This window comes from Scyliorhinus torazame, chromosome 6 (genome assembly GCF_047496885.1).
Source record: "Scyliorhinus torazame isolate Kashiwa2021f chromosome 6, sScyTor2.1, whole genome shotgun sequence".
Lineage (NCBI taxonomy): Eukaryota > Metazoa > Chordata > Chondrichthyes > Carcharhiniformes > Scyliorhinidae > Scyliorhinus > Scyliorhinus torazame.
Window position 1 is genome coordinate 8,999,121 of NC_092712.1, and position 27,721 is coordinate 9,026,841.

A 27,721-nucleotide genomic window follows, 5' to 3' on the forward strand; every position below is an offset into this window, starting at 1 on the left:
TCAATGGTATGAACCAATTTTATTTCAGCAGTCCCAAGCATTTTAAACAAACCTCAGAAATTATAGAAATTAAACTGGAAAGAGTCGAAGATATTGGACAGAAAGATAATGAATGTCCAATTTACAGAGGCTTCTTCACAGTTACAAACTGAGCTAGTGGCTGAAATCAGATAGTTACAGATGTATTCATTGAAAATTAATTGCACCATCATTGATTACAGAGCTTTTGCAATCCATGTCCGTTGCTTACACAAATGTTAGACAATATATTCTACATGAGTCAGTGTTCAGTCTGTATATTGACAGTGAACTGTGATAGTGTGGAGATTCCCAATGGAGCTCTGTCATTGGGTAGTGTCAGGACGATGGGCCTTGTGAACTCTGTTGTCTAGAACCCTCCTCACTAGCTGAAGATTCCATGAAATGAAAGCTGGATGTGGTTCATGATGAGCTGAACATATGCACTCAGACACACATATCTGTCACTGAGAATAATGAACCAGTCTGCCCCTTTGCTCTCTGTTGAGCTGGTTCATGTGGGCTCTGCGTAGTGGCCTCCGCCAGACCGTTTATTCCATATGATTCCAGACCGGTCCTCACATAATAACCTCCTTTGTCTCCTCAACTCAAGCTGGCCCCTCAATATGGACCCACCCACTGACCCTCACACACCCTGACAGTGACTTTGAATGGACATGACTGACCAGATTTCTGATTGGATGTAATTAGTTGCTTAGCTCTCAGTAAAGGTTAGGATCATTTTCAGTATCAGAATAATTTTCAGGATTAATTTGTTAGAAGTAGGATAGCGATGAACAATAACGCACTGTGTCCACATATCACAGACACACATTCCCTGGGAACAGCAGCATTGAATCAGGGGCGGAGTAACTGAGAAGCTCAGGGGGACATTTATGTGGAATGGACACACAGGGTCACTCCTGAATAATTTTCCCAGAAATGACTATTTTGGGGAAAGTTCCAGGCCCCCCACAGCCCCTTGTATCGTCTCACTGCGTGTACAACATCCCCCGAGGGAAGACTATTGTGCACAGAGTCAGCAACTTTTCTTGCATCATTCCAGCCATCTTTCCCCTCCATTAACTTCTTGATTTGTGCCTCATTAAGAGCTTTTGGACCAATGGCATAGGAGACAACAGCATTCATATTATTGAGTCTGAAAAAGTGAAACCGATTGGGACCAATGACACAGTGATTGTCGAACCCAGAGATATCGTCATAGACCCGCACAGACCAGCAAACCCAGTCATATTTCTTCACCAATCCATCTTTTATATAGCTTACACAATCCTTGTTATTTCTCCCACCTTTATCTTGTATCATTTTTTTAACATCTATTTCTGCCTGCTCGGCAAATTCATTTATGCATCGATCTACCATGGATTTCATTCTACTCTCAACCTCACCCAATTTTCCATTCCATTCTTTCTTTAACGCCTCAACGTCAGTTCCAGTGAGGGCAGCGTGACCCAATGTGGCAATCAGGCCAATACAGAAGAGCTGCTTCAGTCGGGAGCAGAGCTCTTCCATGAGGCGTCGATTTCTCTGATCATATAGCATGGCGGTTTCCAGGATGGGTTTGCCAAAGATGGAAGAATTTTCCACCACAGCATCATAGAGAGTGTAAAGGTTCTGGTCACCTTTAGTCGCAGTGAAGTGTGAGAGAAACTCTCGTTTCTCACTCTCCCGGAACTCTGCTGCTACATTCAGGAGGTCCATGTATTTCCTGAACTGATTTTTCAGATTCTCTTCAATGGGGAAATATTGATTATTGGCTGTACTGCTCTCAATTGCACGAAGCACTTCGTGAATCTGATCTGAAATAACATCGAGCTGGTTCCTGACTATCTGGAATTGCTCCTTCATGTATTTCAGCTCTGCACTATCCACATCTCCCATACAAAGTTTAAGAACTGCTGCAGCTACTCCAATAACAGCCCCCACTGCTCCGGCTGCAGAGGCTAGCTTACTGAAACTCTCAATTACTGACATGGCATTTTTCACCACAACAAATGCTTCCACAACCTCAGTGGAGGCTTTTGCCAGTTCCAAAGTGTCTGCTGCAGTTCCAGCCATTCTGAGGATCCGAGTCTCTTGTTTGGATGGTCACTTCCTCCTGTTGTCCCTGAAAAGAAAGTTAGAATAGTTTATATGTGACTCTGTAATTCACTGGGGACGGGGGCCTGTGGGGTGGGGGGTGGGGTAGGGAGGAAGACGGCGGCAGGATGGGGGCTGGGGGTGGGGTAGAGGGCGGCAGGGTGGGGGGTTGGGAGGAGGGGGCAGTGAGTTGTGCTCAGTCCACATCCCTCTCTCAATCTGGATGCCAATTCCCCTGTGCGTCTACAATGAGCTGACACAGAGCATGTTCGAAGAAGCAAACAGGCAGAGACGTGTGAACTGCAAACTGTTTAAACAACAACACAAGCAACAGGAGAAGGGTTAGACCATATGGGCATCACTCAATGCATCAGAGCTGATCTTGGGGTCCAGCTGTGTAGAGGGAGCTTTACTCTGTATCTAACCCCGTGCTGTACCTGTCCTGGGAGTGTTTGATGGGGACAGTGTAGAGGGAGCTTTACTCTATATCTAACCCCGTGCAGTACCTGTCCTGGGAGTGTTTGATGGGGACAGTGTAGAGACAGCTTTACTCTGTATCTAACCCCGTGCTGTACCTGTCCTGGGAGTGTTTGCTGGGGACAGTGTAGAGGTAGCTTTACTCTGTATCTAACCCCGTGCTGTACCTGTCCTGGGAGTGTTTGATGTGGACAGTGTAGAGGGAGCTATAATCTGTATCTAACCCCGTGCTGTACCTGTCCTGGGAGTGTTTGATGGGGACAGTGTAGAGGGAGCTTTACTCTGTATCTAACCCCGTGCTGTACCTGTCCCGGGAGTGTTTGCTGGGGACAGTGTAGAGGGAGCTTTACTGTGTATCTAACCCCGTGCTGTACCTGTCCTGGGAGTGTTTGATGGGGACAGTGTAGAGGGAGCTACACACTGTATCTAACCCCGTGCTGTACCTGTCCTGGGAGTGTTTGATGGGGACAGTGCAGAGGGAGCTTTACTGTGTATCTAACCCCGTGCTGTACCTGTCCTGGGAGTGTTTGATGGGGACAGTGTAGAGGGAGCTTTACTCTGTATCTAACCCCGTGCTGTCCCTGTCCTGGGAGTGTTTGATGGGGACAGTGTACAGGGAGCTTTACTCTGTATCTAACCCCGTGCTGTACCTGTCCTGGGAGTGTTTGATGGGGACAGTGTAGAGGGAGCTTTACTCTGTATCTAACACCTTGCTGTACCTGTCCTGGGAGTGTTTAATGGGGACAGTGTAGAGGGAGCTTTACTCTGTAGCTAACCCCGTGCTGTACCTGTCCTGGGAGGGTTTGATGGGGACAGGGTAGAGGGAGCTTTACTCTGGATCTAACCCCGTGCTGTACCTATCCTGGGAGTGTTTGATGGGGACAGTGTAGAGGGAGCTTTACTCTGTATCTAACCCCGTGCTGTACCTGTCCTGGGAGCGTTTGATGGGGACAGTGTAGAGGGAGCTTTACTCTGTATATAACGCCTTGCTGTACCTGTCCTGGGAGTGTTTGATGGGGACAGTGTAGGGGGAGCTTTACTCTGTATCTAACCCCGTGCTGTACCTGTCCTGGGAGTGTTTGATGGGGACAGTGTAGAGGGAGCTATACTCTGTACCTAACCCCGTGCTGTACCTGTCCTGGGAGTGTTTGATGGGGACAGTGTAGAGGGAGCTTTACTCTGTAGCTAACCCCGTGCTGTACCTGTACTGGGAGTGTTTGATGGTGACAGTGTAGAGGGAGCTTTACTCTGTATCTAACCCCGTGCTGTACCTGTCCTGGGAGTGTTTGATGGGGACAGTGTAGAGGGAGCTTAACTCTGTATCTAACACCGTGCTGTACCTGTCCTGGGAGTGTTTCATGGGGACAGTGTAGAGGGAGCTTTACTCTGTATCTAACCCCGTGCTGTACCTGTCCTGGGAGTGTTTGATGGGGACAGTGTAGAGGGAGCTTTACTCTGTATCTGTCCCCGTGCTGTACCTGTCCTGGGAGTGTTTGGTGTGGACAGTGTAGAGGGAGCTTTACTCTGTATCTAACCCCGTGCTGTACCTGTCCTGGGAGTGTTTGATGGGGACAGTGTAGAGGGAGCTTTACTCTGTATCTAACCCCGTGCTGTACCTGTCCTGGGAGTGTTTGATGGGGACAGTGTAGAGGGAGCTTTACTCTGTATATAACGCCTGGCTGTACCTGTCCTGGGAGTGTTTGATGGGGACAGTGTAGAGTGAGCTTTACTCTGTATCTAACCCCGTGCTGTACCTGTCCTGGGAGTGTTTGATGTGGACAGTGTAGAGGGAGCTATACTCTGTATCTAACCCCGTGCTGTACCTGTCCTGGGAGTGTTTGATGGGGACAGTGTAGAGGGAGCTTTACTCTGTAGCTAACCCCGTGCTGTACCTGTCCTGGGAGTGTTTAATGAGGACAGTGTAGAGACAGCTTTACTCTGTATCTAACCCCGTGCTGTACCTGTCGCGGGAGTGTTTGACGGGGACAGTGTAGAGGGAGCTTTACTCTGTATCTAACCCCGTGCTGTACCTGTCCTGGGAGTGTTTGATGTGGACAGTGTAGAGGGAGCTATACTCTGTATCTAACCCCGTGCTGTACCTGTCCTGGGAGTTTTTAATGGGGACAGTGTAGAGGGAGCTTTACTCTGTAGCTAACCCCGTGCTGTACCTGTCCTGGGAGTGTTTGACGGGGACAGTGTAGAGGGAGCTTCACTCTGTATCTAACCCCGTGCTGTACCTGTCCTGGGAGTGTTTGATGGGGACAGTGTAGAGGGAGCTTTACTCTGTATCTAACACCTTGCTGTACCTGTCCTGGGAGTGTTTAATGGGGACAGTGTAGAGGGAGCTTTACTCTGTATCTAACCCCGTGCTGTAACTGTCCTGGGAGTGTTTGATGGGGACAGTGTAGAGGGAGCTTTACTCTGTATCTAACCCCGTGCTGTACCTGTCCTGGGAGCGTTTGATGGGGACAGTGTAGAGGGAGCTTTACTCTGTATCTAACCCCGTGCTGTACCTGTCCTGGGAGTGTTTGATGGGGACAGTGTAGGGGGAGCTTTACTCTGTATCTAACCCCGTGCTGTACCTGTCCTGGGAGTGTTTGATGGGGACAGTGTAGAGGGAGCTATACTCTGTACCTAACCCCGTGCTGTACCTGTCCTGGGAGTGTTTGATGGGGACAGTGTAGAGGGAGCTTTACTCTGTAGCTAACCCCGTGCTGTACCTGTACTGGGAGTGTTTGATGGTGACAGTGTAGAGGGAGCTTTACTCTGTATCTAACCCCGTGCTGTACCTGTCCTGGGAGTGTTTAATGAGGTCAGTGTATCGGGAGCTTTTCTCTGTATCTAACCCCGTACTGTACCTGTCGCGGGAGTGTTTGACGGGGACAGTGTAGAGGGAGCATTACTCTGTATCTAACCCCGTGCTGTACCTGTCCTGGGAGTGTTTGATGGGGACAGTGTAGAGGGAGCTTAACTCTGGATCTAACACCGTGCTGTACCTGTCCTGGGAGTGTTTCACGGGGACAGTGTAGAGGGAGCTTTACTCTGTATCTAACCCCGTGCTGTACCTGTCCTGGGAGTGTTTGATGGGGACAGTGTAGAGGGAGCTTTACTCTGTATCTGTCCCCGTGCTGTACCTGTCCTGGGAGTGTTTGGTGTGGACAGTGTAGAGGGAGCTTTACTCTGTATCTAACCCCGTGCTGTACCTGTCCTGGGAGTGTTTGATGGGGACAGTGTAGAGGGAGCTTTACTCTGTATCTAACCCCGTGCTGTACCTGTACTGGGAGTGTTTGATGGGGACAGTGTAGAGGGAGCTTAACTCTGTATCTAACACCGTGCTGTACCTGTCCTGGGAGTGTTTCATGGGGACAGTGTAGAGGGAGCTTTACTCTATATCTAACCCCGTGCTGTCCCTGTCCTGGGAGTGTTTGACGGGGACAGTGTAGAGGGAGCATCACTCTGTATCTAACCCCGTGCTGTACCTGTCCTGGGAGTGTTTAATGGGGACAGTGTAGAGGGAGCTTTACTCTGTAGCTAACCCCGTGCTGTACCTGTCCTGGGAGGGTTTGATGGGGACAGGGTAGAGGGAGCTTTACTCTGGATCTAACCCCGTGCTGTACCTATCCTGGGAGTGTTTGATGGGGACAGTGTAGAGGGAGCTTTACTCTGTATCTAACCCCGTGCTGTACCTGTCCTGGGAGCGTTTGATGGGGACAGTGTAGAGGGAGCTTTACTCTGTATATAACGCCTTGCTGTACCTGTCCTGGGAGTGTTTGATGGGGACAGTGTAGGGGGAGCTTTACTCTGTATCTAACCCCGTGCTGTACCTGTCCTGGGAGTGTTTGATGGGGACAGTGTAGAGGGAGCTATACTCTGTACCTAACCCCGTGCTGTACCTGTCCTGGGAGTGTTTGATGGGGACAGTGTAGAGGGAGCTTTACTCTGTAGCTAACCCCGTGCTGTACCTGTACTGGGAGTGTTTGATGGTGACAGTGTAGAGGGAGCTTTACTCTGTATCTAACCCCGTGCTGTACCTGTCCTGGGAGTGTTTAATGAGGTCAGTGTATCGGGAGCTTTTCTCTGTATCTAACCCCGTGCTGTACCTGTCGCGGGAGTGTTTGACGGGGACAGTGTAGAGGGAGCATTACTCTGTATCTAACCCCGTGCTGTACCTGTCCTGGGAGTGTTTGATGGGGACAGTGTAGAGGGAGCTTAACTCTGTATCTAACACCGTGCTGTACCTGTCCTGGGAGTGTTTCATGGGGACAGTGTAGAGGGAGCTTTACTCTGTATCTAACCCCGTGCTGTACCTGTCCTGGGAGTGTTTGATGGGGACAGTGTAGAGGGAGCTTTACTCTGTATCTGTCCCCGTGCTGTACCTGTCCTGGGAGTGTTTGGTGTGGACAGTGTAGAGGGAGCTTTACTCTGTATCTAACCCCGTGCTGTACCTGTCCTGGGAGTGTTTGATGGGGACAGTGTAGAGGGAGCTTTACTCTGTATCTAACCCCGTGCTGTACCTGTCCTGGGAGTGTTTGATGGGGACAGTGTAGAGGGAGCTTTACTCTGTATATAACGCCTGGCTGTACCTGTCCTGGGAGTGTTTGATGGGGACAGTGTAGAGTGAGCTTTACTCTGTATCTAACCCCGTGCTGTACCTGTCCTGGGAGTGTTTGATGTGGACAGTGTAGAGGGAGCTATACTCTGTATCTAACCCCGTGCTGTACCTGTCCTGGGAGTGTTTGATGGGGACAGTGTAGAGGGAGCTTTACTCTGTAGCTAACCCCGTGCTGTACCTGTCCTGGGAGTGTTTAATGAGGACAGTGTAGAGACAGCTTTACTCTGTATCTAACCCCGTGCTGTACCTGTCGCGGGAGTGTTTGACGGGGACAGTGTAGAGGGAGCTTTACTCTGTATCTAACCCCGTGCTGTACCTGTCCTGGGAGTGTTTGATGTGGACAGTGTAGAGGGAGCTATACTCTGTATCTAACCCCGTGCTGTACCTGTCCTGGGAGTGTTTAATGGGGACAGTGTAGAGGGAGCTTTACTCTGTAGCTAACCCCGTGCTGTACCTGTCCTGGGAGTGTTTGACGGGGACAGTGTAGAGGGAGCTTCACTCTGTATCTAACCCCGTGCTGTACCTGTCCTGGGAGTGTTTGATGGGGACAGTGTAGAGGGAGCTTTACTCTGTATCTAACACCTTGCTGTACCTGTCCTGGGAGTGTTTAATGGGGACAGTGTAGAGGGAGCTTTACTCTGTATCTAACCCCGTGCTGTAACTGTCCTGGGAGTGTTTGATGGGGACAGTGTAGAGGGAGCTTTACTCTGTATCTAACCCCGTGCTGTACCTGTCCTGGGAGCGTTTGATGGGGACAGTGTAGAGGGAGCTTTACTCTGTATCTAACCCCGTGCTGTACCTGTCCTGGGAGTGTTTGATGGGGACAGTGTAGGGGAGCTTTACTCTGTATCTAACCCCGTGCTGTACCTGTCCTGGGAGTGTTTGATGGGGACAGTGTAGAGGGAGCTATACTCTGTACCTAACCCCGTGCTGTACCTGTCCTGGGAGTGTTTGATGGGGACAGTGTAGAGGGAGCTTTACTCTGTAGCTAACCCCGTGCTGTACCTGTACTGGGAGTGTTTGATGGTGACAGTGTAGAGGGAGCTTTACTCTGTATCTAACCCCGTGCTGTACCTGTCCTGGGAGTGTTTAATGAGGTCAGTGTATCGGGAGCTTTTCTCTGTATCTAACCCCGTGCTGTACCTGTCGCGGGAGTGTTTGACGGGGACAGTGTAGAGGGAGCATTACTCTGTATCTAACCCCGTGCTGTACCTGTCCTGGGAGTGTTTGATGGGGACAGTGTAGAGGGAGCTTAACTCTGTATCTAACACCGTGCTGTACCTGTCCTGGGAGTGTTTCATGGGGACAGTGTAGAGGGAGCTTTACTCTGTATCTAACCCCGTGCTGTACCTGTCCTGGGAGTGTTTGATGGGGACAGTGTAGAGGGAGCATTACTCTGTATCTAACCCCGTGCTGTACCTGTCCTGGGAGTGTTTGATGGGGACAGTGTAGAGGGAGCTTTACTCTGTATCTAACCCCGTGCTGTACCTGTCCTGGGAGTGTTTGATGGGGACAGTGTAGAGGGAGCTTTACTCTGTATCTAACCCCGTGCTGTACCTGTCCTGGGAGTGTTTGATGGGGACAGTGTAGAGGGAGCTTTACTCTGTATATAACGCCTGGCTGTACCTGTCCTGGGAGTGTTTGATGGGGACAGTGTAGAGTGAGCTTTACTCTGTATCTAACCCCGTGCTGTACCTGTCCTGGGAGTGTTTGATGTGGACAGTGTAGAGGGAGCTATACTCTGTATCTAACCCCGTGCTGTACCTGTCCTGGGAGTGTTTGATGGGGACAGTGTAGAGGGAGCTTTACTCTGTAGCTAACCCCGTGCTGTACCTGTCCTGGGAGTGTTTGATGAGGACAGTGTAGAGACAGCTTTACTCTGTATCTAACCCCGTGCTGTACCTGTCGCGGGAGTGTTTGACGGGGACAGTGTAGAGGGAGCTTTACTCTGTATCTAACCCCGTGCTGTACCTGTCCTGGGAGTGTTTGATGTGGACAGTGTAGAGGGAGCTAAACTCTGTATCTAACCCCGTGCTGTACCTGTCCTGGGAGTGTTTGATGGGGACAGTGTAGAGGGAGCTTTACTCTGTAGCTAACCCCGTGCTGTACCTGTCCTGGGAGTGTTTAATGAGGACAGTGTAGAGACAGCTTTACTCTGTATCTAACCCCGTGCTGTACCTGTCGCGGGAGTGTTTGACGGGGACAGTGTAGAGGGAGCTTTACTCTGTATCTAACCCCGTGCTGTACCTGTCCTGGGAGTGTTTGACGGGGACAGTGTAGAGGGAGCTTCACTCTGTATCTAACCCCGTGCTGTACCTGTCCTGGGAGTGTTTGATGGGGACAGTGTAGAGGGAGCTTTACTCTGTATCTAACCCCGTGCTGTACCTGTCCTGGGAGTGTTTGATGGGGACAGTGTAGAGGGAGCTTAACTCTGTATCTAACACCGTGCTGGACCTGTCCTGGGAGTGTTTCATGGGGTCAGTGTAGAGGGAGCTTTACTCTATATCTAACCCCGCGCTGTCCCTGTCCTGGGAGTGTTTGATGGGGACAGTGTAGAGGGAGCTTTACTCTATATCTAACCCCGTTCTGTACCTGTCCTGGGAGTGTTTGGTGTGGACAGTGTAGAGGGAGCTTTACTCTGTATCTAACCCCGTGCTGTACCTGTCCCGGGAGTGTTTGCTGGGGACAGTGTAGAGGGAGCTATACTCTGTATCTAACCCCGTGCTGTACCTGTCCTGGGAGTGTTTAATGGGGACAGTGTAGAGGGAGCTTTACTCTATATCTAACCCCGTGCTGTACCTGTCCTGGGAGTGTTTGATGGGGACAGTGTAGAGGGAGCTTTACTCTGTATCTTACACAGTGCTGTACCTTTCCCGGGAGTGTTTGCTGGGGACAGTGTAGAGGGAGCTTTACTCTGTATCTAACACCCTGCTGTACCTGTCCTGGGAGTGTTTCATGGGGACAGTGTAGAGGGAGTTTTACTCTGTATCTAACCCCGTGCTGTACCTGTCCTGGGAGTGTTTGATGGGGACAGTGTAGAGGGAGCTTTACTCTGTATCTAACCCCGTGCTGTACCTGTCCTGGGAGTGTTTGATGGGGACAGTGTAGAGGGAGATTTACTCTGTATCTAACCCCGTGCTGTACCTGTCGTGGGAGTGTTTGATGGGGACAGTGTAGAGGGAGCTTTACTCTGTATCTAACCCCGTGCTGTACCTGTCGCGGGAGTGTTTGACGGGGACAGTGTAGAGGGAGCTTTACTCTGTATCTAACCCCGTGCTGTACCTGTCCTGGGAGTGTTTGACGGGGACAGTGTAGAGGGAGCTTCACTCTGTATCTAAGCCCGTGCTTTACCTGTCCTGGGAGTGTTTGATGGGGACAGTGTAGAGGGAGCTTTACTCTGTATCTAACCCCGTGCTGTACCTGTCCTGGGAGTGTTTGACGGGGACAGTGTAGAGGGAGCTTTACTCTGTATCTAACCCCGTGCTGTACCTGTCCTGGGAGTGTTTCATGGGGACAGTGTAGAGGGAGCTTTACTCTATATCTAACCCCGTGCTGTACCTGTCCTGGGAGTGTTTGATGGGAACAGTGTAGAGGGAGCTTTACTCTGTATCTAACCCCGTGCTGTACCTGTCCCGGGAGTGTTTGCTGGGGACAGTGTAGAGGGAGCTTTACTCGGTATCTCACCCCGTGCTGTACATGTCCTGGGAGTGTATGATGGGAACAGTGTAGAGGGAGCTTTACTCTGTATCTACCCCCATGCTGTACCTGTCCTGGGAGTGTTTGATGGGACAATATAGAGGGAGCTTTACTCTGTATCTAACACCGTGCTGTACCTGTCCTGGGAGTGTCTGATGGGGAGAGTGTAGAGGGAGCTTTACTCTGTATCTAACACCGTGCTGTACCTGTCCTGGGAGTGTTTCATGGGGACAGTGTAGAGGGAGCTTTACTCTGTATCTAACCCCGTGCTGTACCTGTCCTGGGAGTGTTTGATGGGGACAGTGTAGAGGGAGCTTTACTCTGTATCTAACCCCGTGCTGTACCTGTCCTGGGAGTGTTTGATGGGGACAGTGTAGAGGGAGCTTTACTCTGTATCTAACCCCGTGCTGTACCTGTCCTGGGAGTGTTTGATGGGGACAGTGTAGAGGGAGCTTTACTCTGTATCTAACCCCGTGCTGTACCTGTCCTGGGAGTGTTTGATGGGGACAGTGTAGAGGGAGCTTTACTCTGTATCTAACCCCGTGCTGTACCTGTCGTGGGAGTGTTTGATGGGGACAGTGTAGAGGGAGCTTTACTCTGTATCCAACCCCGTGCTGTACCTGCCCTGGGAGTTTTTGATGGGAACAGTGTAGAGGGAGCTTTACTCTGTATCTAACCCCGTGCTGTACCTGTCCCGGGAGTGTTTGCTGGGGACAGTGTAGAGGGAGCTTTACTCGGTATCTCACCCCGTCCTGTACTTGTCCTGGGAGTGTATGATGGGGACAGTGTAGAGGGAGCTTTACTCTGTATCTAATCCCATGCTGTACCTGTCCTGGGAGTGTTTGATGGGGACAATGTAGAGGGAGCTTTACCCTGTATCTAACACCGTGCTGTACCTGTCCTGGGAGTGTCTGATGGGGGCAGTGTAGAGGGAGCTTTACTCTGTATCTAACACCGTGCTGTACCTGTCCTGGGAGTGTTTGATGGGGACAGTGTAGAGGGAGCTTTACTCGGTATCTCACCCCGTGCTGTACATGTCCTGGGAGTGTATGATGGGAACAGTGTAGAGGGAGCTTTACTCTGTATCTACCCCCATGCTGTACCTGTCCTGGGAGTGTTTGATGGGACAATGTAGAGGGAGCTTTACTCTGTATCTAACACCGTGCTGTACCTGTCCTGGGAGTGTCTGATGGGGAGAGTGTAGAGGGAGCTTTACTCTGTATCTAACACCGTGCTGTACCTGTCCTGGGAGTGTTTCATGGGGACAGTGTAGAGGGAGCTTTACTCTGTATCTAACCCCGTGCTGTACCTGTCCTGGGAGTGTTTGATGGGGACAGTGTAGAGGGAGCTTTACTCTGTATCTAACCCCGTGCTGTACCTGTCCTGGGAGTGTTTGATGGGGACAGTGTAGAGGGAGCTTTACTCTGTATCTAACCCCGTGCTGTACCTGTCCTGGGAGTGTTTGATGGGGACAGTGTAGAGGGAGCTTTACTCTGTATGTAACCCCGTGCTGTACCTGTCCTGGGAGTGTTTGATGGGGACAGTGTAGAGGGAGCTTTACTCTGTATCTAACCCCGTGCTGTACCTGTCGTGGGAGTGTTTGATGGGGACAGTGTAGAGGGAGCTTTACTCTGTATCTAACCCCGTGCTGTACCTGTCGCGGGAGTGTTTGACGGGGACAGTGTAGAGGGAGCTTTACTCTGTATCTAACCCCGTGCTGTACCTGTCCTGGGAGTGTTTGACGGGGACAGTGTAGAGGGAGCTTCACTCTGTATCTAACCCCGTGCTGTACCTGTCCTGGGAGTGTTTGATGGGGACAGTGTAGAGGGAGCTTTACTCTGTATCTAACCCCGTGCTGTACCTGTCCTGGGAGTGTTTGATGGGGACAGTGTAGAGGGAGCTTTACTCTGTATCTAACCCCGTGCTGTACCTGTCCTGGGAGTGTTTCATGGGGACAGTGTAGAGGGAGCTTTACTCTATATCTAACCCCGTGCTGTACCTGTCCTGGGAGTGTTTGATGGGAACAGTGTAGAGGGAGCTTCACTCTGTATCTAACCCCGTGCTGTACCTGTCCCGGGAATGTTTGCTTGGGACAGTGTAGAGGGAGCTTTACTCGGTATCTCACCCCGTGCTGTACATGTCCTGGGAGTGTATGATGGGGACAGTGTAGAGGGAGCTTTACTCTGTATCTAACCCCATGCTGTACCTGTCCTGGGAGTGTTTGATGGGACAATGTAGAGGGAGCTTTACTCTGTATCTAACACCGTGCTGTACCTGTCCTGGGAGTGTCTGATGGGGAGAGTGTAGAGGGAGCTTTACTCTGTATCTAACACCGTGCTGTACCTGTCCTGGGAGTGTTTCATGGGGACAGTGTAGAGGGAGCTTTACTCTGTATCTAACCCCGTGCTGTACCTGTCCTGGGAGTGTTTGATGTGGACAGTGTAGAGGGAGCTTTACTCTGTATCTAACCCCGTGCTGTACCTGTCCTGGGAGTGTTTGATGGGGACAGTGTAGAGGGAGCTTTACTCTGTATCTAACCCCGTGCTGTACCTGTCGTGGGAGTGTTTGATGGGGACAGTGTAGAGGGAGCTTTACTCTGTACCTAACCCCGTGCTGTACCTGTCGTGGGAGTATTTGATGGGGACAGTGTAGAGGGAGCTATACTCTGTATCTAACCCCGTGCTGCACCTGTCCTGGAAGTGTTTGAAGGGGACAGTGTAGAGGGAGCTTTACTCTGTATATAACGCCTTGCTGTACCTGTCCTGGGAGTGTTTGATGGGGACAGTGTAGAGTGAGCTTTACTCTGTATCTAACCCCGTGCTGTACCTGTCCTGGGAGTGTTTGATGGGGACAGTGTAGAGGGTGCTATACTCTGTATCTACCACCGTGCTGTACCTGTCCTGGGAGTGTTTAATGAGGACAGTGTAGAGGGAGCTTTACTCTGTATCTAACCCCGTGCTGTACCTGTCCTGGGAGTGTTTGACGGGGCAGTGTAGAGGGAGCTTTACTCTGTATCTAACCCCGTGCTGTACCTGTCCCGGGAGTGTTTGACGGGGACAGTGTAGAGGGAGCTTTACTCTGTATCTAACCCCGTGCTCTACCTGTCCTGGGAGTGTTTGATGGGGGCAGTGTAGAGGGAGCTTTACTCTGCATCTAACCCCGTGCTCTACCTGTCCTGGGAGAGTTTGATGGGGACAGTGTAGGGGGATCTTTACTCTGTATCTAACCCCGTACTGTACCTGTCCTGGGAGTGTTTGATGGGGACAGTGTAGAGGGAGCTTAACTTTGTATCTAACACCGTGCTGTACCTGTCCTGGGAGTGTTTGATGGGGACTGTGGAGAGGGCGCTTTACTCTGTATCTAACCCCGTGCTGTACCTGTCCTGGGAGTGTTTGATGGGGACAGTGTAGAGGGAGCTTTACTCTGTATCTAACCCCGTGCTGTCCCTGTCCTGGGAGTGTTTGATGGGGACAGTGTAGAGGGAGCTTTACTCTGTATCTAACCCCGTGCTGTACCTGTCCTGGGAGTGTTTGATGGGGACAGTGTAGAGGGAGCTTTACTCTGTATCTAGCCCCGTGCTGTACCTGTCCTGGGAGTGTTTGATGTGGACAGTGTAGAGGGAGCTTTACTCTGTATCTAACCCCGTGCTGTACCTGTCCTGGGAGTTTTTGATGGGAACAGTGTAGAGGGAGCTTTACTCTGTATCTAACCCCGTGCTGTACCTGTCCCGGGAGTGTTTGCTGGGGACAGTGTAGAGGGAGCTTTACTCGGTATCTCACCCCGTCCTGTACTTGTCCTGGGAGTGTATGATGGGGACAGTGTAGAGGGAGCTTTACTCTGTATCTAATCCCATGCTGTACCTGTCCTGGGAGTGTTTGATGGGGACAATGTAGAGGGAGCTTTACCCTGTATCTAACACCGTGCTGTACCTGTCCTGGGAGTGTCTGATGGGGGCAGTGTAGAGGGAGCTTTACTCTGTATCTAACACCGTGCTGTACCTGTCCTGGGAGTGTTTCATGGGGACAGTGTAGAGGGAGCTTTACTCTGTATCTAACCCCGTGCTGTACCTGTCCTGGGAGTGTTTGATGGGGACAGTGTAGAGGGAGCTTTACTCTGTATCTAACCCCGTGCTGTACCTGTCCTGGGAGTGTTTGATGGGGACAGTGTAGAGGGAGCTTTACTCTGTATCTAACCCCGTGCTGTACCTGTCGTGGGAGTGTTTGATGGGGACAGTGTAGAGGGAGCTTTACTCTGTATCTAACCCCGTGCTGTACCTGTCGCGGGAGTGTTTGACGGGGACAGTGTAGAGGGAGCTTTACTCTGTATCTAACCCCGTGCTGTACCTGTCCTGGGAGTGTTTGACGGGGACAGTGTAGAGGGAGCTTCACTCTGTATCTAAGCCCGTGCTTTACCTGTCCTGGGAGTGTTTGATGGGGACAGTGTAGAGGGAGCTTTACTCTGTATCTAACCCCGTGCTGTACCTGTCCTGGGAGTGTTTGATGGGGACAGTGTAGAGGGAGCTTTACTCTGTATCTAACCCCGTGCTGTACCTGTCCTGGGCGTGTTTCATGGGGACAGTGTAGAGGGAGCTTTACTCTATATCTAACCCCGTGCTGTACCTGTCCTGGGAATGTTTGATGGGAACAGTGTAGAGGGAGCTTTACTCTGTATCTAACCCCGTGCTGTACCTGTCCCGGGAGTGTTTGCTGGGGACAGTGTAGAGGGAGCTTTACTCGGTATCTCACCCCGTGCTGTACATGTCCTGGGAGTGTATGATGGGAACAGTGTAGAGGGAGCTTTACTCTGTATCTACCCCCATGCTGTACCTGTCCTGGGAGTGTTTGATGGGACAATGTAGAGGGAGCTTTACTCTGTATCTAACACCGTGCTGTACCTGTCCTGGGAGTGTCTGATGGGGAGAGTGTAGAGGGAGCTTTACTCTGTATCTAACACCGTGCTGTACCTGTCCTGGGAGTGTTTCATGGGGACAGTGTAGAGGGAGCTTTACTCGGTATCTAACCCCGTGCTGTACCTGTCCTGGGAGTGTTTGATGGGGACAGTGTAGAGGGAGCTTTACTCTGTATCTAACCCCGTGCTGTACCTGTCCTGGGAGTGTTTGATGGGGACAGTGTAGAGGGAGCTTTACTCTGTATCTAACCCCGTGCTGTACCTGTCCTGGGAGTGTTTGATGGGGACAGTGTAGAGGGAGCTTTACTCTGTATCTAACCCCGTGCTGTACCTGTCCTGGGAGTGTTTGATGGGGACAGTGTAGAGGGAGCTTTACTCTGTATCTAACCCCGTGCTGTACCTGTCGTGGGAGTGTTTGATGGGGACAGTGTAGAGGGAGCTTTACTCTGTATCTAACCCCGTGCTGTACCTGTCGCGGGAGTGTTTGACGGGGACAGTGTAGAGGGAGCTTTACTCTGTATCTAACCCCGTGCTGTACCTGTCCTGGGAGTGTTTGACGGGGACAGTGTAGAGGGAGCTTCACTCTGTATCTAACCCCGTGCTGTACCTGTCCTGGGAGTGTTTGATGGGGACAGTGTAGAGGGAGCTTTACTCTGTATCTAACCCCGTGCTGTACCTGTCCTGGGAGTGTTTGATGGGGACAGTGTAGAGGGAGCTTTACTCTGTATCTAACCCCGTGCTGTACCTGTCCTGGGAGTGTTTCATGGGGACAGTGTAGAGGGAGCTTTACTCTATATCTAACCCCGTGCTGTACCTGTCCTGGGAGTGTTTGATGGGAACAGTGTAGAGGGAGCTTCACTCTGTATCTAACCCCGTGCTGTACCTGTCCCGGGAATGTTTGCTTGGGACAGTGTAGAGGGAGCTTTACTCGGTATCTCACCCCGTGCTGTACATGTCCTGGGAGTGTATGATGGGGACAGTGTAGAGGGAGCTTTACTCTGTATCTAACCCCATGCTGTACCTGTCCTGGGAGTGTTTGATGGGACAATGTAGAGGGAGCTTTACTCTGTATCTAACACCGTGCTGTACCTGTCCTGGGAGTGTCTGATGGGGAGAGTGTAGAGGGAGCTTTACTCTGTATCTAACACCGTGCTGTACCTGTCCTGGGAGTGTTTCATGGGGACAGTGTAGATGGAGCTTTACTCTGTATCTAACCCCGTGCTGTACCTGTCCTGGGAGTGTTTGATGTGGACAGTGTAGAGGGAGCTTTACTCTGTATCTAACCCCGTGCTGTACCTGTCCTGGGAGTGTTTGATGGGGACAGTGTAGAGGGAGCTTTACTCTGTATCTAACCCCGTGCTGTACCTGTCGTGGGAGTGTTTGATGGGGACAGTGTAGAGGGAGCTTTACTCTGTACCTAACCCCGTGCTGTACCTGTCGTGGGAGTATTTGATGGGGACAGTGTAGAGGGAGCTATACTCTGTATCTAACCCCGTGCTGCACCTGTCCTGGAAGTGTTTGATGGGGACAGTGTAGAGGGAGCTTTACTCTGTATATAACGCCTTGCTGTACCTGTCCTGGGAGTGTTTGATGGGGACAGTGTAGAGTGAGCTTTACTCTGTATCTAACCCCGTGCTGTACCTGTCCTGGGAGTGTTTGATGGGGACAGTGTAGAGGGTGCTATACTCTGTATCTACCACCGTGCTGTACCTGTCCTGGGAGTGTTTAATGAGGACAGTGTAGAGGGAGCTTTACTCTGTATCTAACCCCGTGCTGTACCTGTCCTGGGAGTGTTTGACGGGGCAGTGTAGAGGGAGCTTTACTCTGTATCTAACCCCGTGCTGTACCTGTCCCGGGAGTGTTTGACGGGGACAGTGTAGAGGGAGCTTTACTCTGTATCTAACCCCGTGCTCTACCTGTCCTGGGAGTGTTTGATGGGGGCAGTGTAGAGGGAGCTTTACTCTGCATCTAACCCCGTGCTCTACCTGTCCTGGGAGAGTTTGATGGGGACAGTGTAGGGGGATCTTTACTCTGTATCTAACCCCGTACTGTACCTGTCCTGGGAGTGTTTGATGGGGACAGTGTAGAGGGAGCTTAACTTTGTATCTAACACCGTGCTGTACCTGTCCTGGGAGTGTTTGATGGGGACTGTGGAGAGGGCGCTTTACTCTGTATCTAACCCCGTGCTGTACCTGTCCTGGGAGTGTTTGATGGGGACAGTGTAGAGGGAGCTTTACTCTGTATCTAACCCCGTGCTGTCCCTGTCCTGGGAGTGTTTGATGGGGACAGTGTAGAGGGAGCTTTACTCTGTATCTAACCCCGTGCTGTACCTGTCCTGGGAGTGTTTGATGGGGACAGTGTAGAGGGAGCTTTACTCTGTATCTAGCCCCGTGCTGTACCTGTCCTGGGAGTGTTTGATGTGGACAGTGTAGAGGGAGCTTTACTCTGTATCTAACCCCGTGCTGTACCTGTCCTGGGAGTGTTTGATGGGGACAGTGTAGAGGGAGCATTACTCTGCATCTAACACCGTGCTGTACCTGTCCTGGGAGTGTTTGATGGGGACTGTGTAGAGGGAGCTTTACTCTGTATCTAACCCCGTGCTGTACCTGTCCTGGGAGTGTTTGATGGGGCCAGTGTAGAAGGAACTTTACTCTGTATCTAACCCCGTACTGTACCTGTCCTGGGAGTGTTTGATGGGGACAGTGTAGAGGGAGCTTTACTCTGTATCGAACCCTGTGCTGTACCGTGCTGGATCCAGCAGGGGGCAGTAGAGCAGAGCTGCTGATTGGCTGTTACGGGGGAAATCTGCATACATCTGTGTGCTCACCCTAACTTGAAGGTGTACCTCAGCAAGAGACCCTAGCTGTTCAAGTGAAGACAAACATCCAGCAGAGGGCAGTCGAGCAGAGCTGCTGATTCTCTGTTGTGGGGGAAATTTGCATACATCTGTGTGCTCACTCTAACGTGAAGGTGTATCTCAGCAAGAGACGCTCGCTGTTCAAGTGAAGACAAGCATCCAGCAGAGGGCAGTAGAGGAGAGCTGCTGATTGGCAGTTGTGGGGGAAATTTGCATACATCTGTGTGCTCACCCGAACTTGAAGGTGGTTTGTGGAGGAGCTGTTGTCAAGTGTCACTTGAGGTGGTCATAGATAGAACCTTCAGGGATGTAGTTACCCCGAAGAATAAAGATAGATGGGTGACGCTTGGGGAAGCTGCCGCCAAGGCGCAATGGGGAAAGACCACTGTGTAAGGTCTTTCCAGCAAATGTACACCGAGGGGCGGGTAACAGTGTAAACCCCCCTCGGCCTGGGCCACCAACATTCCAATGTATAAAACAAACATGTCAATGGAAATATTTAAGAAGGAATTGTAATGTAAAGAGTGATCTGTGTATGATAATATCCAAATCGAATGGAAGCAAGTCAAGGCAATGTGTAACTCTGCCGGAAATGTACAGTCAAGACAATTCCAAATGTTCTGTAATGTTTATGATAGATTTTATGAATAAAGTATATTTTTTTGAATTAAAAAAAAATAAAGATAGATGGGTGACGGTGAGAGGGGCTGGGAGGAAGCAGTCAGCACAGGGATCCCCTGTGGTCGTTCCCCTTAGTAACAAGCTTTGGATACTGTTGGGGGGGGGGGACTTACCAGGGGTAAGCCATGGGGTACAGGTCTCGAGCACAGAGTCTGTCCCTGTTGCTCAGAAGGGAAGGGGAGAGAGGAGCAGAGCATTAGTAATTGGAGACTCCATAGTTAGGGGGATAGATAGGAGATTCTGTGGGAACGAGAGAGACTCACGGTTGGTGTGTTGCCTCCCAGGTGCCAGGGTGCCTGATGTCTCGGATCGTGTTTTCGGGATCCTTAAGGGGGATGGGGAGCAGCCCCAAGTCGTGGTCCACATAGGTACCAACGACTTAGGTAGGAAAAGGGATAGGGATGTAAGGCAGGAATTCAGGGAGCTAGGGTGGAAACTTAGATCTAGGACAAACAGGGAAAAAAGTCCCAGCCTCTCCTTATAACCCAGACCATCAAGTCCTGATAGCATCCTTGTAAATCTCTTCTGCACTCTTTCAAGTTTAATAATATCCTTTCGTAATAGGGTGACCAGAACTGAACACAGTATTCCATGTGTGGCCTTACTAATGTCTTGTACAACTTCAACAAGACGTCCCAACTCCTGTATTCAATATTCTGACCAATGAAATGTAGCATGCTGAATGCCTTCTTCACGGGCAGCACGGTAGCGTTGTGGATAGCACAATTACTTCATAGCTCCAGGGTCCCAGGTTCGATTCCCGGCTTGGTTCACTGTCTGTGCAGAGTCTGCACGTTCTCCCCGTGTGTGCGTGGGTTTCCTCCGGGTGTTCCGGTTTCCTCCCACAGTCCAAAGACTTGCAGGTTAGGTGGGTTGGCCGCGCTAAATTGCCCTTAGTGTCTAAAATTGCCCTTCGTGTCCGGTGGGGTTACTGGGTTATGGGGATAGGGTGGGGGTGTGGGCTTGGGTAGGGGGCTCTTTCCAAGAGCCGATGCAGACTCGATGGGCCGAATGGCCTCCTTCTGCACTGTAAATTATATATATATTCTCCTCCCTGTCCACCTGGGACTCCACCTTCAAGGAGCTATGAACCTGTACCCCGAGATCTCTTTGTTTTGTAACTCTCCCCAACTCCCTACCATTAACTGAGTTGGTCCAGTCCCGATTCGATGTATTTGTAGATGCTCTTTAGATTTTCCTTTGCCTTACCTGCCAAAGCAATTCCCCCCTTGTCCCTCCTGATTTCTCTCTTAAACTCTTTTCCGACAACCTCTCTACTCTTCAAGGGATCCACTTGATCCCAGCTGCCTCTGCGTGTCATGTGCCTCCTTCTTCCTATTGACCATGGCCTCAATATCCCGAGTCATCCAGGGTTCCCTCCTCCTCCCAGCCTTGCCCTTCACTCTAAATGGAATGTGCTCACCCTGAACCCTGGTTAACACCCTTTTGAAAGCCTCCCACTTACCAGCTGTCCCTTTGTCTGTAAACAGACTCCCCCAGTCAAGCTTTGAAAGTTCCTGTCTAATACCATCAAAATTGGCCTTGCCCCAATTTAGAATTTTAACTTTTGGGCCAGAACTATCATTCTCCATAGCTAACTTAAAACTAATGGAATTATGCTCACTGGTCCCAAATTGATCCCTGACTGACACTTCTGTCACCCGCCCTTCCTTAATCCCCAAGAGGAGGTCACATTTGGTCTCCTCTCTAGTTGGGCCATCCACATCTTGAATGAAAAATTCCTCCTGAATACACTCAACAAATTTCTCTCCATCCAAACCCCTAATGCTATGGCTGCCCCAGTTAATGTTGGGAAAGTTAAATTCCCCAACGATTACCACACTATTTTCCCAGCAGCTATCTGTATTCTTACATATTTGCTCGTCAATTTTAAGCGACTATTTGGGGGCCTGTAGTACAGTCCCATCAAAGTGACCGCACCCTTCTTATTTTTCTGACTGAAAAATAAGACTCAGAGAGCCTTATCTATAAGACACATATAGACTCAGTGAGCGAACTCTCAGATATATCCTCTCTCTGTACTGCCGTGATACTGTCCCTAATCAAAAACGCAACTCCCCCTCCCCTCCTGCCTCCTGCTCTATCTTTCCCATAGCATCTGTACCCTGGAACATTGAGCTGCCAGTCCTGCCCCTCCTTTAGCCATGTTTCAGTAATAGCTTTAATATCCCAGTCCCATGTACCTATCCATGCCCTGAGTTCATCAGCCTTGCCCGTGAAATAAATGCAGTTTAATCTAGACTTCCCTTGCTCTCCGCCCTGCTTTCTCAGACCATCTCTCTGATGATGTTTTGTACACTTTCCCTGTGTTTTATTTCTCTTAGCCTCACTGCACCCATTCACTGAGTTCTCCACAGTCTCTGTACTCTGCACTGTGGCACTTTTTGATTTTTGATTTTTGTTTCTCTGCCTTCCACTTTTCTCTGTCCCCCCTTTACTTCCCTCCGACTTCCTGCATCGGTTCCCATCCCCCTGCCACATTAGTTTAAACCCTCCCCAACAGCACGAGAAAACACTCCCTCTAGGACATCGGTTCCAGTCCTGCCCAGGTGCAGACCATCCGGTTTGCACTGGTCCCACATGCCCCAGAACCGGTTCCAATGCCCCAGGAATTTGAATCCCTCCCTCTTGCACCATCCCTTGAGCCACGTATTCATCCTCTCTATCCTGACATTCCTCCTCTGACTAGCTCGTGGCACTGGTAGCAATCCTGAGATTACTGCCTTTGAGGTCCTACTTTTTAATTTAACTCCGAACTCTCTAAATTCAGCATGTGGGACCGCATCATATTTATTACCTACATGGTTGGTGCCTATGTGCACCACGACAGCTGGCTGTTCACCCTCCCCCCCAGAATGTCCTGCAGCTGCTCCGAGACATCCTTGACCCCTGCACCAGGGAGGGAACATACCATCCTGGAGTCTCGATTGCGTCCGCAGAACCGCCTGTCTATTCCCCTTACAATTGAGTCCCCTATCACTATAGCCCTGCCATTCTTCTTCCTGCCCAGCTGCGCAGCAGAGCCAGCCACGGTGCCATGAACCTGGCTGCTGCTGCCTTCCCCTGGTGAGCCATCTCCCCCAACAGTATCCAAAGCGGTATATCTGTTTTGCAGATAGATGACCGCAGGGGACCCCTGCACTGCCTTCCTACTCTTCCTCTGTCTGGTGGTCACCCATGCACTATCTCCCTCAGTAATGCTTAACTGCGGTGTGAGTAACTCACTAAACGTGCTCTCCACGACTTCCTCAGCATCGCGGATGCTCCAAAGTGAGTCCATCCGCAGCTCCAGGGCCGTCAAGCGCTCTAACAGGAGCTGCAGCTGGACACACGTCCGGCACGTGAAGGAGCCAGGGACAGTGGACGTGTCCCTGAGCTCCCACATCGCACAAGAGGAGCATGACATGGGTCTGGGATCTCAGGTCGTGACTTAACCCTTAAGTTAACTTCCAACAACAACTACAATGCCACAAGTAAAAGAGAAAATGGAAAAGAAATCCTGCCTCCCAGTCCCAGCCAATCACTTACCTGCTGCTCAAGGTGACTGAGTGAACGTCTCCCAGAATCCTCTCCTGCCGCCGCTGCTGGAATTAAAACAAATGAATAAAAACCGTGTTGTTGGGCAACCAGCAGGGACTCTGTTGTCACAAGTTATCCAGACTGTAAATGTAAATTTATTTCTCTCTCTCTGCACAGATGCCGTACCAGCCTCCCCGAACAGGAGCCGGAATGTGGTGACTAGGGGCTTTTCACAGTAACTTCATTTGAAGCCTACTTGTGACAAAAAGCGATTTTCATTTCATTTCACTTTTCAGACTCGCTGAGCAGGTTTTCCAGCCGCTCCGGACTTGCAGCATGCACAGGAGGGAGGGAGAGTGAGGGACAGAGAGTGAGGGACTGAGAGTGAGGGACAGAGCGTGAGGGACAGAGAGTGAGGGACAGAGAGTGAGGGACAGAGAGTGAGGGACAGAGAGTGAGGGACTGAGAGTGAGGGACAGAGCGTGAGGGACAGAGAGTGAGGGACAGAGAGTGAGGGACAGAGAGTGAGGGACAGAGCGTGAGGGACAGAGAGTGAGGGACAGAGAGTGAGGGACTGAGAGTGAGGGACAGAGCGTGAGGGACAGAGAGTGAGGGACAGAGAGTGAGGGACTGAGAGTGAGGGACAGAGAGTGAGGGACAGAGAGTGAGGGACAGAGAGTGAGGGACAGAGAGTGAGGGACTGAGAGTGAGGGACTGAGTGTGAGGGACAGAGCGTGAGGGACAGAGAGTGAGGGACAGAGAGTGAGGGGCAGAGAGTGAGGGACTGAGAGTGAGGGACAGAGAGTGAGGGACAGAGTGTGAGGGACAGAGAGTGAGGGACAGAGAGTGAGGGACAGAGTGTGAGGGACAGAGAGTGAGGGACAGAGAGTGAGGGACAGAGAGTGAGGGACAGAGTGTGAGGGACAGAGAGTAAGGGACAGAGAGTGAGGGACAGAGTGTGAGGGACAGAGAGTGAGGGACAGAGAGTGAGGGACAGAGAGTGAGGGACAGAGTGTGAGGGACAGAGAGTGAGGGACAGAGAGTGAGGGACAGAGAGTGAGGGACAGAGAGTGAGGGACAGAGAGTGAGGGACTGAGAGTGAGGGACAGAGAGTGAGGGACAGAGAGTGAGAGACAGAGAGAGAGGGTTAGAGAGTGAGGGAAAGAGAGTGAGTGTCAGAGAGAGGGAGGGAGAGTGAGGGACATAGAGTGAGGGACAGAGAGTGAGGGACAGAGTGCGAGGGACAGATAGAGTGAGGCACTGAGAGTGAGGGACAGAGAGTGAGGAACAGAGAGTGAGGGACAGAGAGTGAGGGACAGAGAGAGGGAGGGAGAGAGAGTGAGAGACAGAGAGTGAGGGACAGCGAGTGAGGGTCTTAGAGTGAAGGACAGAGAGTGAGGGACAGAGAATGAGGGACAGAGAGTGAGGGACAGAGAGTGAGGAACAGAGAGTGAGGGACAGAGAGTGAGGGACAGAGAGTGAGGGACAGAGAGTGAGGGACAGAGAGTGAGGGATAGAGAGTGAGGGACAGAGAGTGACGGACAGCGAGTGAGGGTCTTAGAGTGAAGGACAGAGAGTGAGGGACAGAGAGTGAGGGACAGAGAGTGAGGATCAGAGAGTGAGGGACAGAGTGTGAGGGACAGAGAGTGAGGGACAGAGAGTGAGGGTCTGAGAGTGAGGGACAGATAGTGAGGGACAGTGAGTGAGGGACAGAGAGTGAGGGACAGAGAGTGAGGGACAGAGAGAGTGAGGGACAGAGAGAGGGTGGGACAGAGAGTTAGGGTTAGAGAGTGAGGGACAGAGAGTGAGGGTCAGAGAGTGAGGGAAAGAGAGTGAGTGTCAGAGAGTGAGGGACAGAGAGAGGCTGGGACAGAGTGTGAGGGTCAGAGAGTGAGGGACAGAGAGTGAGGGACAGAGAGTGAGGGACAGAGAGTGAGGGACACAGAGTGAGGGACAGTGAGGGACAGTGAGGGACAGAGTGTGAGGGGCAGAGAGAGGGAGGGAGAATGAGGGACAGAGAGTGAGGGACAGAGAGAGGGAGGGAGAGTGAGAGCCACAGAGTGAGGGACAGAGAGACAGGGACAGATAGAGGGAGGGACAGATAGAGGGAGGGACAGAGAGTGAGGGTCAGAGATTGAGGGACAGAGAGTGAGGGACAGAGAGTGAGGGACAGAGAGTGAGGGACAGAGAGTGAGGGACAGAGAGAGTGAGGGTCAGAGAATGAGGGTCAGAGAGTGAGGGACAGAGAGAGTGAGGGTCAGAGAGTGAGGGTCAGAGAGTGAGGGACTGAGAGTGAGGGACAGAGAGTGAGGGACAGAGAGTGAGGGACAGAGTGTGAGGGACAGAGAGTGAGGGACAGAGAGTGAGGGATAGAGAGTGAGGGAGGGAGAGTGAGGGAGGGAGAGACAGGGACAGAAATTGAGGGACAGACAGTGAGGGACAGAGAGTGAGGGAGGGTGAGTGAGGGAGGGAGAGTGAGGGACAGAGTGCCAGGGACAGAGAGTGAGGGACAGAGTGAGGGACAGAGTGAGGGACAGAGTGCGAGGGACAGAGAGTGAGGGTCAGAGAGTGAGGGGCTGAGAGTGAGGGATAGAGAGTGAGGGACAGAGTGTGAGGGAGGGAGAGTGAGGGACAGAGAGTGAGGGACAGAGAGTGAGGGATAGAGAGTGAGGGAGGGAGAGTGAGGGAGGGAGAGTCAGGGACAGAGAGTGAGGGACAGAGAGTGAGGGACAGAGAGTGAGGGACAGAGAGTGAGGGAGGGTGAGTGAGGGAGGGAGAGTGAGGGACAGAGAGTGAGGGACAGAGAGTGAGGGACAGAGAGTGGGGGAGGGAGAGTGAGGGAGGGAGAGTGAGGGACAGGGAGTCAGGGACAGAGAGTGAGGGACAGAGAGTGAGGGACAGAGAGTCAGGGACAGAGAGTCAGGGACAGAGAGTGAGGGACAGAGAGTGAGGGACAGAGAGTGAGGGACAGAGAGTGAGGGACAGAGAGAGTGAGGGACGGAGAGAGGGTGGGACAAAGAGTGAGGGTTAGAGAGTGAGGGAAAGAGAGTGAGTGTCAGAGAGAGGGAGGGAGAATGAGGGACAGAGAGTGAGGGACAGAGAGAGGGAGGGAGGGTGAGGGACAGAGATTGAGGGACAGAGAGTGAGGGACAGAGTGTGAGGGACATAGAGTGAGGCACTGAGAGTGAGGGACAGAGAATGAGGGACAGAGAGTGAGGGTCAGAGAGTGAGGGTCAGAGGGTGAGGGACAGAGAGTGAGGGTCAGAGAGTGAGGGTCAGAGAGTCCGGGACAGAGAGTCAGGGACAGAGAGAGGGAGGGAGAATGAGGGGCAGAGAGTGAGGGACAGAGAGAGGGAGGGAGAATGAGGGACAGAGAGTGAGGGACAGAGAGAGGGAGGGAGAGTGAGGGACAGAGAGTGCGAGACAGAGAGTGAGGGACAGCGTGCGAGGCACAGATAGAGTGAGGGACAGAGAGTGAGGGAGGGAGAGTGAGGGACAGGGAGTCAGGGACAGAGAGTGAGGGACAGAGAGTGAGGGACAGAGAGTCAGGGACAGAGAGTGAGGGACAGAGAGTGAGGGACAGAGAGTGAGGGACAGAGAGTGAGGGACAGAGAGTGAGGGACAGAGAGAGTGAGGGACGGAGAGAGGGTGGGACAAAGAGTGAGGGTTAGAGAGTGAGGGAAAGAGAGTGAGTGTCAGAGAGAGGGAGGGAGAATGAGGGACAGAGAGTGAGGGACAGAGAGAGGGAGGGAGGGTGAGGGACAGAGATTGAGGGACAGAGAGTGAGGGACAGAGGGTGAGGGACAGAGAGTGAGGGTCAGAGAGTGAGGGTCAGAGAGTCCGGGACAGAGAGTCAGGGACAGAGAGAGGGAGGGAGAATGAGGGGCAGAGAGTGAGGGCCAGAGAGAGGGAGGGAGAATGAGGGACAGAGAGTGAGGGACAGAGAGAGGGAGGGAGAGTGAGGGACAGAGAGTGCGAGACAGAGAGTGAGGGACAGCGTGCGAGGCACAGATAGAGTGAGGGACAGAGAGTGAGGGACAGAGAGTGAGGGTCATAGAGTGAGGGTCAGAGAGTGAGGGACAGAGAGTGAGGGACAGAGAGTGAGGGACACAGTGAGGGTCATAGAGTGAGGGTCAGAGAGTGAGGGTCAAAGAGTGTGAGGGACAGAGAGTGAGGGATAGTGAGTGAGGGACAGAGAGTGAGGGACAGAGAGTGATGGACAAAGAGTGAGGGCCAGAGAGTAAGGGACAGAGAGTGAGGGACAGAGAGTGAGGGTCAGATAGTGAGGGACAGAGAGTGAGGGACAGAGAGTGAGGGACAGAGAGTGAGGGACAGAGAGTGAGCGACACAGTGAGGGTCATAGAGTGAGGGTCAGAGAGTGAGGGATAGTGAGTGAGGGACAGAGAGTGAGGGACAGAGAGTGAGGGACAGAGAATGAGGGATAGTGAGTGAGGGACAGTGAGGTTCAATGAGAGGGTCAGTGTGAGAGGGTCAGTGGCGGACGGACAGACGGTCAGTGCTGACCGGAAGAGGGAAGAAGGGGTGACAGAGGGAAGGAGGGAGAGAGGGTGTCTGAGGGAGATGGAGGGTGTCTGAGGGAGGGAGAGAGGGTGGTGTCTGAGGCAGGGGGACACAGTGAGGGTTAATCCTCTCTCATACTCACAGTGAATGTCCCCAGGGTCTCTCACTGCCTCTGATCCGGAGATATTTGCTGCTCTACCCTCTCCCTATCTCAGCAAACTGCAACTCTCACACACAGAGGGTTTACATTAAATAGCAGCTCCTCCCCCAGAAAGGAAGGCATGGCAAGATCCCACCTTGCTGCAGGAAAA

General features: G+C 51.7%; 1 protein-coding gene across 2 annotated transcripts; it reads right to left on the bottom strand.

Moving 5' to 3' along the window:
* Positions 1-27,721, bottom strand: LOC140424664 (protein rapunzel-like). 2 transcript variants are annotated; one of them, XM_072507919.1, is made up of 3 exons: positions 27,553-27,721; positions 22,899-22,954; positions 1-2,146 (listed from the first exon to the last, which is right to left on the bottom strand). In XM_072507919.1, exon 3 carries the CDS (start codon positions 2,095-2,097, stop codon positions 913-915), a length of 1,185 nt encoding a protein of 394 aa, XP_072364020.1. In that variant the 5' UTR covers positions 2,098-2,146; positions 22,899-22,954; positions 27,553-27,721; the 3' UTR covers positions 1-912. The 2 variants fall into 2 exon arrangements, with proteins under 2 accessions (XP_072364020.1, XP_072364019.1); XM_072507918.1 differs by having other exon boundaries at positions 22,899-22,951; positions 27,553-27,716.